This window comes from Dermacentor silvarum, chromosome 7, assembly GCF_013339745.2.
Source record: "Dermacentor silvarum isolate Dsil-2018 chromosome 7, BIME_Dsil_1.4, whole genome shotgun sequence".
Taxonomy (NCBI): Eukaryota; Metazoa; Arthropoda; class Arachnida; order Ixodida; family Ixodidae; genus Dermacentor; species Dermacentor silvarum.
The window spans coordinates 96522465-96533608 of NC_051160.1; the positions used below are offsets into that span (position 1 = coordinate 96522465).

General features: G+C 49.9%; 1 protein-coding gene across 2 annotated transcripts in view; it reads right to left on the reverse strand.

Annotated features, from left to right (window-relative positions):
- The window catches only part of LOC119459646 (uncharacterized), a 30577-nt gene extending 19702 nt beyond the window's left edge, over positions 1-10875 (reverse strand). The window contains exon 1 of one of the 2 annotated variants that reach the window (XM_037721322.2): positions 10579-10812. In XM_037721322.2, coding sequence (XP_037577250.1) covers positions 10579-10692 — 114 coding nt within the window. In that variant the 5' untranslated portion in view covers positions 10693-10812. Of the gene's footprint in view, positions 1-10578 lie in introns of both variants that reach the window. The other variant, XM_049671024.1, reaches the window with a different exon arrangement.
- Positions 10876-11144: the final 269 nt, after the last annotated feature.

The following is an 11144-nucleotide window of genomic DNA, read 5'->3' on the forward strand; positions in this document are numbered from 1 at the left end:
GGTCAGTAGACGACGCAACTCTTGGAAGGCGTCGTCACAAGCGGACGACCAGGCGTAATCGTTCAAGTCGCTCCGTAGAAGCTCATTCAAAGGAACGGTGATGGACGCAAAATTCCAAATGAAGCGGCGAAAGGAAGAACACAGGCCAAGGAAGCTGCAAAGTTCTCTTACGGAGGAAGGTTTGGGAAAATCACCAACTGCACGGCGCTTGGCGACGTCAGGAAGAATACCGTGTTTAGATGCTACATGGCCAAGGATGGTGAGCTGACTAGCGCCAAAGTGGTATTTCTTCAGGTTGAGCTGAAGGCCGGTGGCAGTTAGGCAATGTAACACTTCCTCTAGCCAACAGAGATCGGTGGGAAAATCGGGCGAGAAAATAACCACATCATCTAAGTAGCACAAGCACGTTTACCACTTGAGACCACGCAAAAGGTTGTCCATCATGCGCTCAAATGTTGCGGGGGCGTTGAAAAGTCCGAAAGGCATGACACGAAATTCATATAGGCCATCTGGTGTTACAAAGGCCGTTTTAGGTTGGTCTTCGGGTGCCATGGGGACTTGCCAATAGCCGCTGCGTAAGTCGATAGAAGAGAAGAACTCCGCGCCTTGGAGACAGTCAAGGGCATCGTCAATTCTCGGAAGAGGGTAAACATCTTTACGAGTGATTTTGTTAAGACGACTGTAGTCGACACAGAATCGAATCGATCCGTCCTTCTTCTTAACAAGAACAACGGGAGATGCCCAGGGGCTATCCGAAGGCTGAATGATGCCGCGCTTTTGCATGTCAGCTACTTGGTCGTCGATAACATGGCGCTCTGCCGCGGATACACGATATGGTCTTTGTCGCAGTGGCGCACTGGTACCCGTGTCGATGCGATGACAATTAGTTGACGTGCGGCCCAAGGGAACATGCTGGCAGTCGAAAGACGAACGGAACTTGTAGAGAAGGCGTAGAAGCTGGGCGCGTTGGGTAACAGTCAACGTGTCGGCGATGGAGCTATGTAAAACATCGGGCGAAGTCGGCTCCTGCGCGGGGTTACAGGTCACTCCGGCGACCTCGTGAGTGGCGATGTAACCCGTTGGCATGTCAATGATGGAAGCAGGGTCGACACACTGGGCACGGCCAACGCACTCCCCTCAATACAAAGTCAGAGGACAGGACAATCGGTTGGCGACGAGCAGTCTGCTGATGCCGGCATGAACGTCCAAAAGGGCGAAAGGCAGCGGGGAACATTTGCGACGAGCGAAAATTGTAGATGGCGTAAAAAGTGTGCTGGCATCAGCAAGAATGTTGCATGACACTGTGGCAAGGGCAGATGAGTGCGGGGGAATTGTAACGTCTTCGGCAACAAATATTTTATCTTCAGGGTCACGACGTCAAGGAGAGGGGCATCACACAGTGTTTGAAATTCCACTTGAGCACGAGAACAGCCGATGACGGCCTTATTAGCGGAAAGGAAGTCCCAACCCAAAATAGCATTGTGGGAACAAGAACACAGCAGCAAAAATTAGACGATGTAGAGGAGGCCGTTGATCACAACGCGAGCAGTACACGCTGCTGCAGGCGTCATGCGGTCGGCGCTAGCAGTACGAAGGGGTACTTTTGACAATGGGGTCGTAACTTTTCTGAGTGAACGGCAAAGTTTGACACTAACAACTGAAATTGCGGCACTAGTGTCAACGAGGGCGAGTGCAGCGACCCCATCCACAAATACATCAATAACATTATTCGGAGAAGGGAGAGGCCTTGGTCTGTTCGTGGGTGACGCAGTTCTTGCCTCTGGAACTGCGGTGATTAGTTTTCCCGTTCTGGCGTAGAAGGACGACGACGCATCGGCGAAAGCGAGCGGCGTCGAGGCGATCGCGAACGGCGGTCAACAAGAGGGTGGTGGTCCGAGTAGGAAGACATCTGGCCAGGGTTCTGAGACGTCGAGGACGACCGGGACAGTGAAACGTATGGTTCATTGTCGAAGCTTCGGCGGTAGAATGTTGCGTGGCGACGGCAAAATCGTGCAACGTGGCCAGGTAGACCACACGCAAAACATATTGGCCGGTTGTCAGGAGTGCGCCATTGTCCAATGCTGTGGGGTACCGCGGCTGAACGAAGTGAGGGGCTGGACGCACTGGCACGACTGATGGGAATGGCGCAAAGGTCTGAGGTAGTGGCCGCGCGAGAGCCTCGGCATAGCTGAGAGGAGCAGTCACCTCGGGAAAAGCAACGGCAGTCGGCACTGGCGGAGTCTCGCGGGCAGAAGAGAGAGCTGCGCACACTTGCTCGTGGATGACCTGGCGAAGGTTGGCCTACAAAGGCGAGGTGGCTGGCGTGGCTGAGGACAGCAGCGAAAGCTGACGAGCGACCTCAGCACGGACGAACTCTTTTATCTGGCAAAGCAGAGAGTCCATCTCAGGAGCCGCGGTCATGCTCGCCAGGGTTTCGTCGGACACAGGTGGGTGCCGCGTGAGAAGACGCTGTCTGCAGAGCTCGTCGAAACTCTGGCAAAGCTCAACGACCTGAGAAACAGTGCCTGGGTTTTTGGACAGCAGTATATGAAAGGCATCGTCGGAAATGCCCTTCATGATGTGACGTACCTTGTCCGCCTCCGCCATCGTAGGGCTGACACGCCCACAGAGGTCGACGATGTCCTCTATGTAGCTGGTGAACGTTTCACCAGTTTCCTGGGATCGGCTTTGTAGGCGTTGTTCAGCGCGAAGTTTGCGCGCTCAAAAAAATCTGCGATGCTTGTTTTGAAGCTAGCCCACGTGCGTAGATCGGCTTCGTGATTTTTGAACCACAGCTAGGCGACACCCGATAAATAGAAGATCGCGTTGCCAAGCTTGAGGGGATCGTCCCACTTGTTGGTGGTGCTGGCGCGCTCATATGATTCCAGCCAATCTCCAACGTCTTTCTCATCGGTGCCGCTGAAGATGTGAGGATCCCGCTGACGCTGTGCAACGGCACATACGATAGCTGGAGGTTCCAGTGGGGATGTCGGGCTGGGGTCGTCAGGCATGACAGATGGCAGAGTTCTGGTGTGTAATTCCAAGTTGGGGGGAAAACCGCAGCACCATCACCAGAAACTAATGTGAATACAGGACAAGGGAGCAGCAGGCAGCGTGTCTCAACCAGAGCAGGTCAGGCAATCTCTAGCTTGCGCCTCCCGGACTACTGGCGATGTGTCTGCAGCACCGGGCATTCGTCTTCACTACAGTAGCTATTGTCCGCGTTCGCAGAGTCTTCAGCAATGAGGAATGTATAGATTGCGCAGAAATTTGGGACAGTGAATCCAGATAAAGCGTAATAAAACTAAGCCACAAGAATGTCTGAATCCCCGAGCCCAATGATTAGAGAAATTAATTTACTACCCATCATTTCCATGATGGCTGAGAAATTGCAATGCGAGAGTTCCGAGTAATTATTGCAGGACACTCTATGGTTCAGCTCAGGCTCGCTGTTCAGGGCCGCGCATTTCCGAAATCGCCATAAGCAAAATTCGCCGGGGACACTTTTCGGGTGCCGTAATCACCGCAGATCGGTCCAGTAACAGATGAACAGCTGGCTTTCGCTCTGATGTTGTTTGACGGCTCCAATGTTTTGGTTGTAGGTGTGTGCAGTCACATGATATTTTTCATATTACGCGGCGTTCTGTACTTGCAGGAAAACATTGGTTATTTGCATTTTTTCACCCCGGGCAATTTTTAAGAAGTCAATCCTTCGTGTAATTTTTTGGCTACCAACAGGATGTTACCGGTGACTTCATATGAGTTAAAATTGAATAGGAGGGTTCCGACGCGAATAAAAATTTATATTTACTTGCAATAAAGTGTAAATACAGGATAGTCGGTACATATGTTTCTGTGCGTAGATCTCCTCTTTCATTCATCTGTCCTTTAGGCCTCTCACTTTCTGTCACTTGTGTGAATATTCCAGCGCAAAATATATACCTGCAGGAGACGCTTTAGGCGAGATTACAAGTGCCTCAATAGCAGATATTTTTTGTGACGCGGCAGAAACAATGGTGAGAGCCCGGAAGTTACAGACGCCGAGAAGCCCAACTAGTGCAATCATGAATGGTCGTGCATGCCACCGTCGGTGCCGGTTGGCATTTTTTTGTTCGTATTGGCACATTTAGGCCTGTGGCCCTGAGGTTGCCTCTCACAGTGTCGGCACCGTCCTGGTAGGAGAAAAAACAGGCATGTATCGAGCGCCGGACGCACGCCTTGCAAGAGTCAGCTCCCTCCCTCTATTTGCGAGCTAGGTGGCGTGTTGGGAGATACAGATTTTTTACAGTGCTGCGGCTCTTGGCAAAATTTAGGCCAGCAAACCTCCAAACATAGAGATTAGTACGTCCGGGAGTAGGAGCGAAAGAAAAAGCGTTTATTATTGCGATAGCAATTATATGGACACTCAAAAGCAGATTTCTGCCGTCGGCGTCGCCGTCGCCGTCGCCGTCGCCGTGAGGTTCCGTATGACGTCATTTGGAGAAGAAATCGTCGCCGCGCGCCGAACGCTGTATGTGCGAGTGAAAGGGCGTGAGGGGCGCGTCTTTCACGGGGAGTGAACGCACGGCGGAGAACAAACGCGCGTTCTGCGCCGTGCTCGCTTAAGGGCTGCAGAAGTAGGCGTCTCTGTTCTCCTTCACAATCACCATGTATGTAGAGCAAACGCGCCTTCTTCCGACGAGGGAGAGGCCGTGGGGGAGGGGCAGGGAAGGGAGGCGACGTTTAGCTGCGGCACGCAGTGCCTATTTATATCAGAGGCTCCGGCAACAGTCATCAACGCCGCACGCATTTTGAGCGAACGCGGGCAAAACGCAGATGGCGTCGACAACAGTTCTGCGTGTTGCCGATGCTGCTGCATGTCCAAGTTTATACAGCTGATAAAGCTAATATCATTACTCCGTATAGCTCTCTACAAGTTTGCTATCGCAATTGATGCTTCGCCTTTCAGGTGAAACTGCGACAACTTTTTTTACATTATGAACACTGGCTCCATATATGGAAGCCCGCTCCATGTAGAATCACTTTGAATGTCTGAGCTCACTACATGTACGAGCACACATCAGGACACGCAAGGAAACAGTCACTGAATCAAAGGTGCCCGCTTTTAAAGCAGTCGTCTTCCCTAGACGACTAGACTAGGGAATCTGATGGTTTTCTCGTGACGAATCATAATCGTCTAATTGCTCTCAATATCCCGCCCATGACGTTGCACCGTTCTGCTCGACTCAGCCTCCAATGTAGCGTGATCACCACAAGTACACTTTCTTTTATTGCGATAGCAATTATATGGACACTTCAACCGGATTTCTGCCGTCGGCGTCGCCGTTGTCGGCGCCGTCGCCGTCGCCGTGAGGTTCCCTATAGATAAAATCTTCGCCGCGTGCCGTATGCCCGAGCGGAAGCGTGCGGGGACGCGCGCTATCACGGAGAGCGAACGCACTCAATCTCCCACGCGCAAGCAAGGAAGCGGGAAGCCAGCGCCGGAGAGAGCGGCAAGGGGGGGGGGGGGGGGGGGGGCGCACTTACACTCTGCCAACAACCGCGCTCGTCGCTCGCTCGCACCGTCTCTTATCTCCACACGGCTCTGACCTTTTGCGCCGTGCATTCGCCGCTCAGTTTCCGTTGAAGCGATAGACCGCACGTACCTTCGCCGCTGCGGCGTATCCGCTTGCTGCCAGAGTTTTGACGGTCGTTGTCTGCAGTCATTCAGTGTGATCGATTCATGTTTGTTTGTGCGCGCTCACACCACGCTTGTTCATTCAGCTAGTTATAGTCGGGCCACATTTTCCAACGCACGCTACACATGCAATGCTGCCCGGATCGGCAGTGCAGCGCTACAGGTGTGTCCCTGCGCACGCGCTGCCCGTGGGAAGCGCTTCTCATCAACACCTCCGTTTCACACGCGCTTTCTCGTGGTCATCGAGTCTCTCTTCATGTCGGTCTACTTACGCCGCAGCACACCTGCTTACTTAATCAGCTCATGTTTACTACAATTCATATTGCTACCAAGGCCGCTCACCTTACTTCGTGTGACATTGCTGTGTTGCTATCGCATTCATTGCTTCGCCCTTAGGGCGAAACTGTGAAATTTTTTTTTAAACGGCACCTCGAAATTCCTCGTTTTACGTTCAAGGAAAAATCTCGCAAACACCTCCGAAAAGTGAACTGATAATCAAGCGAGCCACTACAGGCTTCAAGCAAATAACCTGCACTTGACGTTTCAAGCGTATCGCACACCTATCTGTTAAAGGAACACTAAAGAGAAACCGGAAGTTGAGCATAAATGGTAGATAATCCGTTCACCATCACAGTCATACCATTCTTACTGTAAACAGAGGTTTAATAAGCAAGGAAAAAGCGAAAACTTTAAGGATAGGTGCTCATGCTCCTTCGTATTTCCCGCCCTACACGTTGGTGACGTCACAGATCACAAACGCAACCCGGTCCCGATTGGTCGAGAGCGATTTATCGCAGGTAATAAAACACAAAATGAAATACACCGTAAACCTACATAAACCGCATTTTCCCACTTTTTAAACCGTTTCAAGGGAGGAAGAACAAGTTTAGCGCAAAATTAAATAAATATGAAGAAATGGCATGGCGCTACATCCGGTCGAGATAGTTTCGTAGTTGTGTTTATGCTCCATGCATCATCGCGCAGCGCCTCTTCCGCTCTACAGTGTTGCAGTGTTTGGTTGCGTGTTGCGTATCTCGAAAAACGTTGACTGCACTGGAAACAGCCAGAAAATGCCTCGTGTGTGTAGTGTTGAGGGCTGTATAAATGGTCCAAGGCTGCTTGCTCAGGGACAGCGGCAGTGTTGACCCGATTGTGTCCTTTCATGTGGTGCCGCGCGATGAACCCCGGCGTTCGCGATGGCTCAGTGCTCTGCCGATGATAAAACGGCAAAAGCGCCAGAGAAACCGATGGTGTGCTCTCTGCATTTCTCGCCCTCGGATTATGTATATAATCCTGCCCTCGGAAAGTATATTGGCGTGCCCCAGAGGCCAGTCCTTTCTCGAGCAGCTGTTCCCTCAATGCGGCCTTCATCAAACCCCCTAAGCAGCAAACTGGCGGCTCGGTGAGTGCTGAATGTCATCAAATAAAGCCACGAAAGAAAGCTTACCGAGTACGCGCGCAACTTTCTACGCTTGTTCTGTCGGGAACATCGTCGCCTGGCGGACAGGACGCCTCGCCCGTCGACGAAAACGAGGCTCTGCTTTCCGCCGGCGCGGCCAGTGGCTGACCGCCATCGCACGCGGAAACACCTACCGCTCGAGGACAGAGGATAATTTCGCGCTCCTTTCCACTGAATATCGCTGAAATGCAGTAGCTCTTCGTTGCAAGGTTCAGCGGCAGCAACGGTATCCGTCGCGGCAAACGCAAACGCAGCGGCCATACAGCCATGATGCAGCCAGCGCGTCGGCCGTTTACGCAAGCGGTGGCGTATCATGGCACCCTATGATTCGCTGAGAGCAATAAAATCTGTGTCGACACTGCTTCAGCGCGAAATCTGGGGTGAGAGAAATTTAGGAAGATATATTTGGTCTTTGTTTACGAATTTCTCCGCTAATAACTCATAATTTTGCACCCCACAAAAACTGCATGCATTCCTGAAGGTCCCTCTTTTATTCCAGCTGAACTTCCTGTTTCCCTTTAGTGTCCCTTTAAAGCCTATCTGTTAAAAAAAGAACGACACATCGAGAAAAGAAAGTTTCAATAACCTATGCGCGTGCAAACCATCTGTTGCAGAATATCGACGAGGCTCTTAAACAAACAATCTAAACCAAGCTCGAAACGTGCTTATCGAAAGGATCTCTAGTCTTGGATATCGCAAATCGTTTAACAAAACACTTAAAATAAAGAAACGAAGTGTTTCCACAAAACCTGCATCGCCGCTTTTCGTTCCGATTAGCGTAGGGTTGCGTCATATCGCCGAACTCGAGGCGGGCGCGGTCTGAAAGCTGGTCTTGTCACTGAGAGAATACAAAGGGCACGTAGGTCAATCCCCTCGCTGCAGACACCCGACGCTCTACCTACAGGCAACCTGCCTTCAAGGTATCGCACTGCAATTCCACGTCCTCGTATGACCACTTCGCATCGGCTTACCGCCTCGCTCTCATGTGTCCTACAAGTCACACCTAGAAAAGAACCGAACAAGGGGGAATATAATGGCCCCCTGACCTTTGTCTACTATCGCGCTGAACGCCCTTTGTTTTCCTTTCTCCTCCGCCGTTTCGGACGCGCTCTGACCAGAAACATTTCAAGTAATACACGCGTATTTCAAACTCTTTCACTGCGCTCTCCACAGGGTTTAGCGCTCCTGACTATGCGACGCCTCTTAGCGTGCATTATAGGGCCCATTTCCGAGCCTTCCGCTCTCATCTCGGGCTGAGCGGAATTATTATCGTCTGTCACGATTGTCATCTCAACCGCACAGTCTGAATGATTTGCTGTTAAATTATTCCTATTATAGCTACTTCGACTGGCGCATAGCTTCAAACACTTCAGAACAATGCAACAATTTTTTGCGCATACCTGGAAGCAGTCCATAACGGTACTGACCTGCCTGCGTTGTGATTTAGCGCACTTTTCGGACTGATTGAACTCTGCACTGGTGCTCCTATCTAACAAGTCTGGTTCACTTCGCTCTTTTGCAAGAGCTACCTTCGCGACGTACTCCCTTGATACATGTTCCAAATCGTCCACAGCTGGAATAGCTGTTTCTCTGGCATTTCATTGGGACAGTGTCTCATCGCGCTAAATCCGGCCCCCATGAACGGGCCAGCAGCAGCGAGCAGTCCGCGCACCATACCCAAAGGGCCACCAAAGGCGCGCCGGTAATTAACCCTTATGATTCAAAAGCAAACACGCATCAGCTGTCACCCGTTGATCCAGCAGTGCTCCGACAAGAAGCCGTTATTTGTTTAATGATATTCATTTAAAATGTGGAAGACCACAGAGAACACGTGCTCCGTCTTCATCTGCAAGAACTGCGACAGATATTTTATGTTGTGGGATTAGACTGTGTGCGAGCTTCGTCTGGTTCACCTACGCGAGAAAAACCAGTATTTACTACCGTATTTATGCATGCTTCTCCGCAAGACCAGGACAAGCTCTAAGGCGAGCGCTGGATAGCCGATTGCTTGTCAGGGCCGGCAACCAATTGTCGGTAATGAATGCCAAGCTAACGCCATCTGCACTAACAACACAGCATTCCCGCCACTGCTGGCACTATATATAACGCAATGTCGAACTTCGATAAGCATGCAAGTCAGTGATACATCCTCCCCTCGAAAGCGCGATTGAATACTCGAGCAACTTCACTATCCATAACAGCGACGTCAAATGTGGAATAAGATGCGGGCACCACGATTTCTTTTCCCCCTTTGTGCCGGAAATCAAACAGCCGGCAAGCGATAACTCGCCTACTTGCAGTATTTTTGTCCACGCGTACGCGAATATATGGTCGTCTTCGCTGTAACTAATCCTAAAACCATTTCAATCTATCCGATCAGCGCTGGCGACAAGAATTACCCTGTCAGAACCGACCAAGGTGGCTCGAGAAAGATTCGCTTTGTATATGAAGCATAGGCTTGAAGGCGTATGTGTTGCACTCAGGTTGTTTATGTACAATTTTTTTTTCACTGCATGATTCTGTACAGAACATAATGAGCAAGCGGTACATATTCATACGTAGTAAACACGAAGTTACATATAAGCCTATTCGTTATGTGAGTGATGTCTGCATGAGCGATTCGGCAAAACAACAGCAGCAGCAAGGGCCAGCCATATCTGAGTGGTGAGTTCGACTAGAAAGCTGCATGTGCTCTCAAAATAGGGCATACCAAAGACCGCTGTTTTTCAGAATGCAAAACTCCACCGAGAACATTCTAACCAGCGCATCGTGCGACACAAATGTTTCCTGAAAAGTTAACGTACTACGTCGCTCCTGCTGATCGGCAGTTTAACACATTCGAGAAGGCGAAGAAAAATGATGCCAGGTACACTTAGCACAGCTAAGTACCTTTTTTGCACCAGGTACACAAACAACAACCAAATAAAGTGCATGATCTGGGCTCGGCTTCATACCCTCGGAGCTTCGTAGCGGGACCCTCTGTACCATATAATGCAGCATTTAGTGGTCCGCATTATGCTTTTTTTCTGATGCACCAATTAGCAATTGTTGGCAAGGAAAGAATTTTTAGGCAAAAATATAAAGCATGCCTCCTAACTCGCAGCGAAACGGTGGCTTGGTGCAAGCCACGTGTGCTCTACAGAGGTGAAGCGATGTCACATCAACCAAATTTCCACGAAGATTGACCGCAGCGCAGCGCTTGCCGTAGTTGCGCTTGCGCCGAAAAGTGTGGCTCACTAAGACACGGCACTCCGGTTTTAAGCACGATTCGCAGACGTCACTTAATGCATTCAGCCACGTTTACCAGCAATCGTGCTTTAAGAAACTAGCAAAAAGATACAACGTTTAGCTCTTCTCTATTGTTAATTTTGAAATGCGAGATTCGTTGACTTCGAAGTATTGCAAATATAACATAGATTACGATATAATTGAATATATTTACCTTTCTGATGTTCAAAGATTTAAAGCCAGCCGACGATAATTTGTGCTTCTGAAAATTCGATAATTCCAGAGAAGCAACCAACAAGATTGTCACAAAAAGGTGTTTCTGTGCCATACCCTTGCATAAGAATATCTGAGACTATTTTAGCAAAGAAACGCATTGGCAGCCACGTGTTGAGGGACGAAGCGTTTTGCTACTACAAGCTGCAGGGTGCGCTGACTATTGTATCGTCAACTTTGCAGCTGTGCCCAGGTGCGTCCAGGTTTCTGAATTTCTTTGCGAACCTCCTGCCAATGAAGTATTTTGCCGGACTCCACGGAGTTGACTGTTGCGTGCTGTTACACATCGAAATACTTTTATGATTGCTAGATGCGTCCTATTCCAACTTGACACAATTCAGTATATAATCTAGTTCGTTTGCCGAAACGTAACTGGGGCGAAGAATTAAGGCAGGTTTAATTGTGTAACCCGATTCTTGCCGAGACACTGTCAAGCCATAAAAGAGTAAATGAAAAGGTAATGTGTACCTCAAGTATAACGAACGATACGCTTGTATCTTACTACCA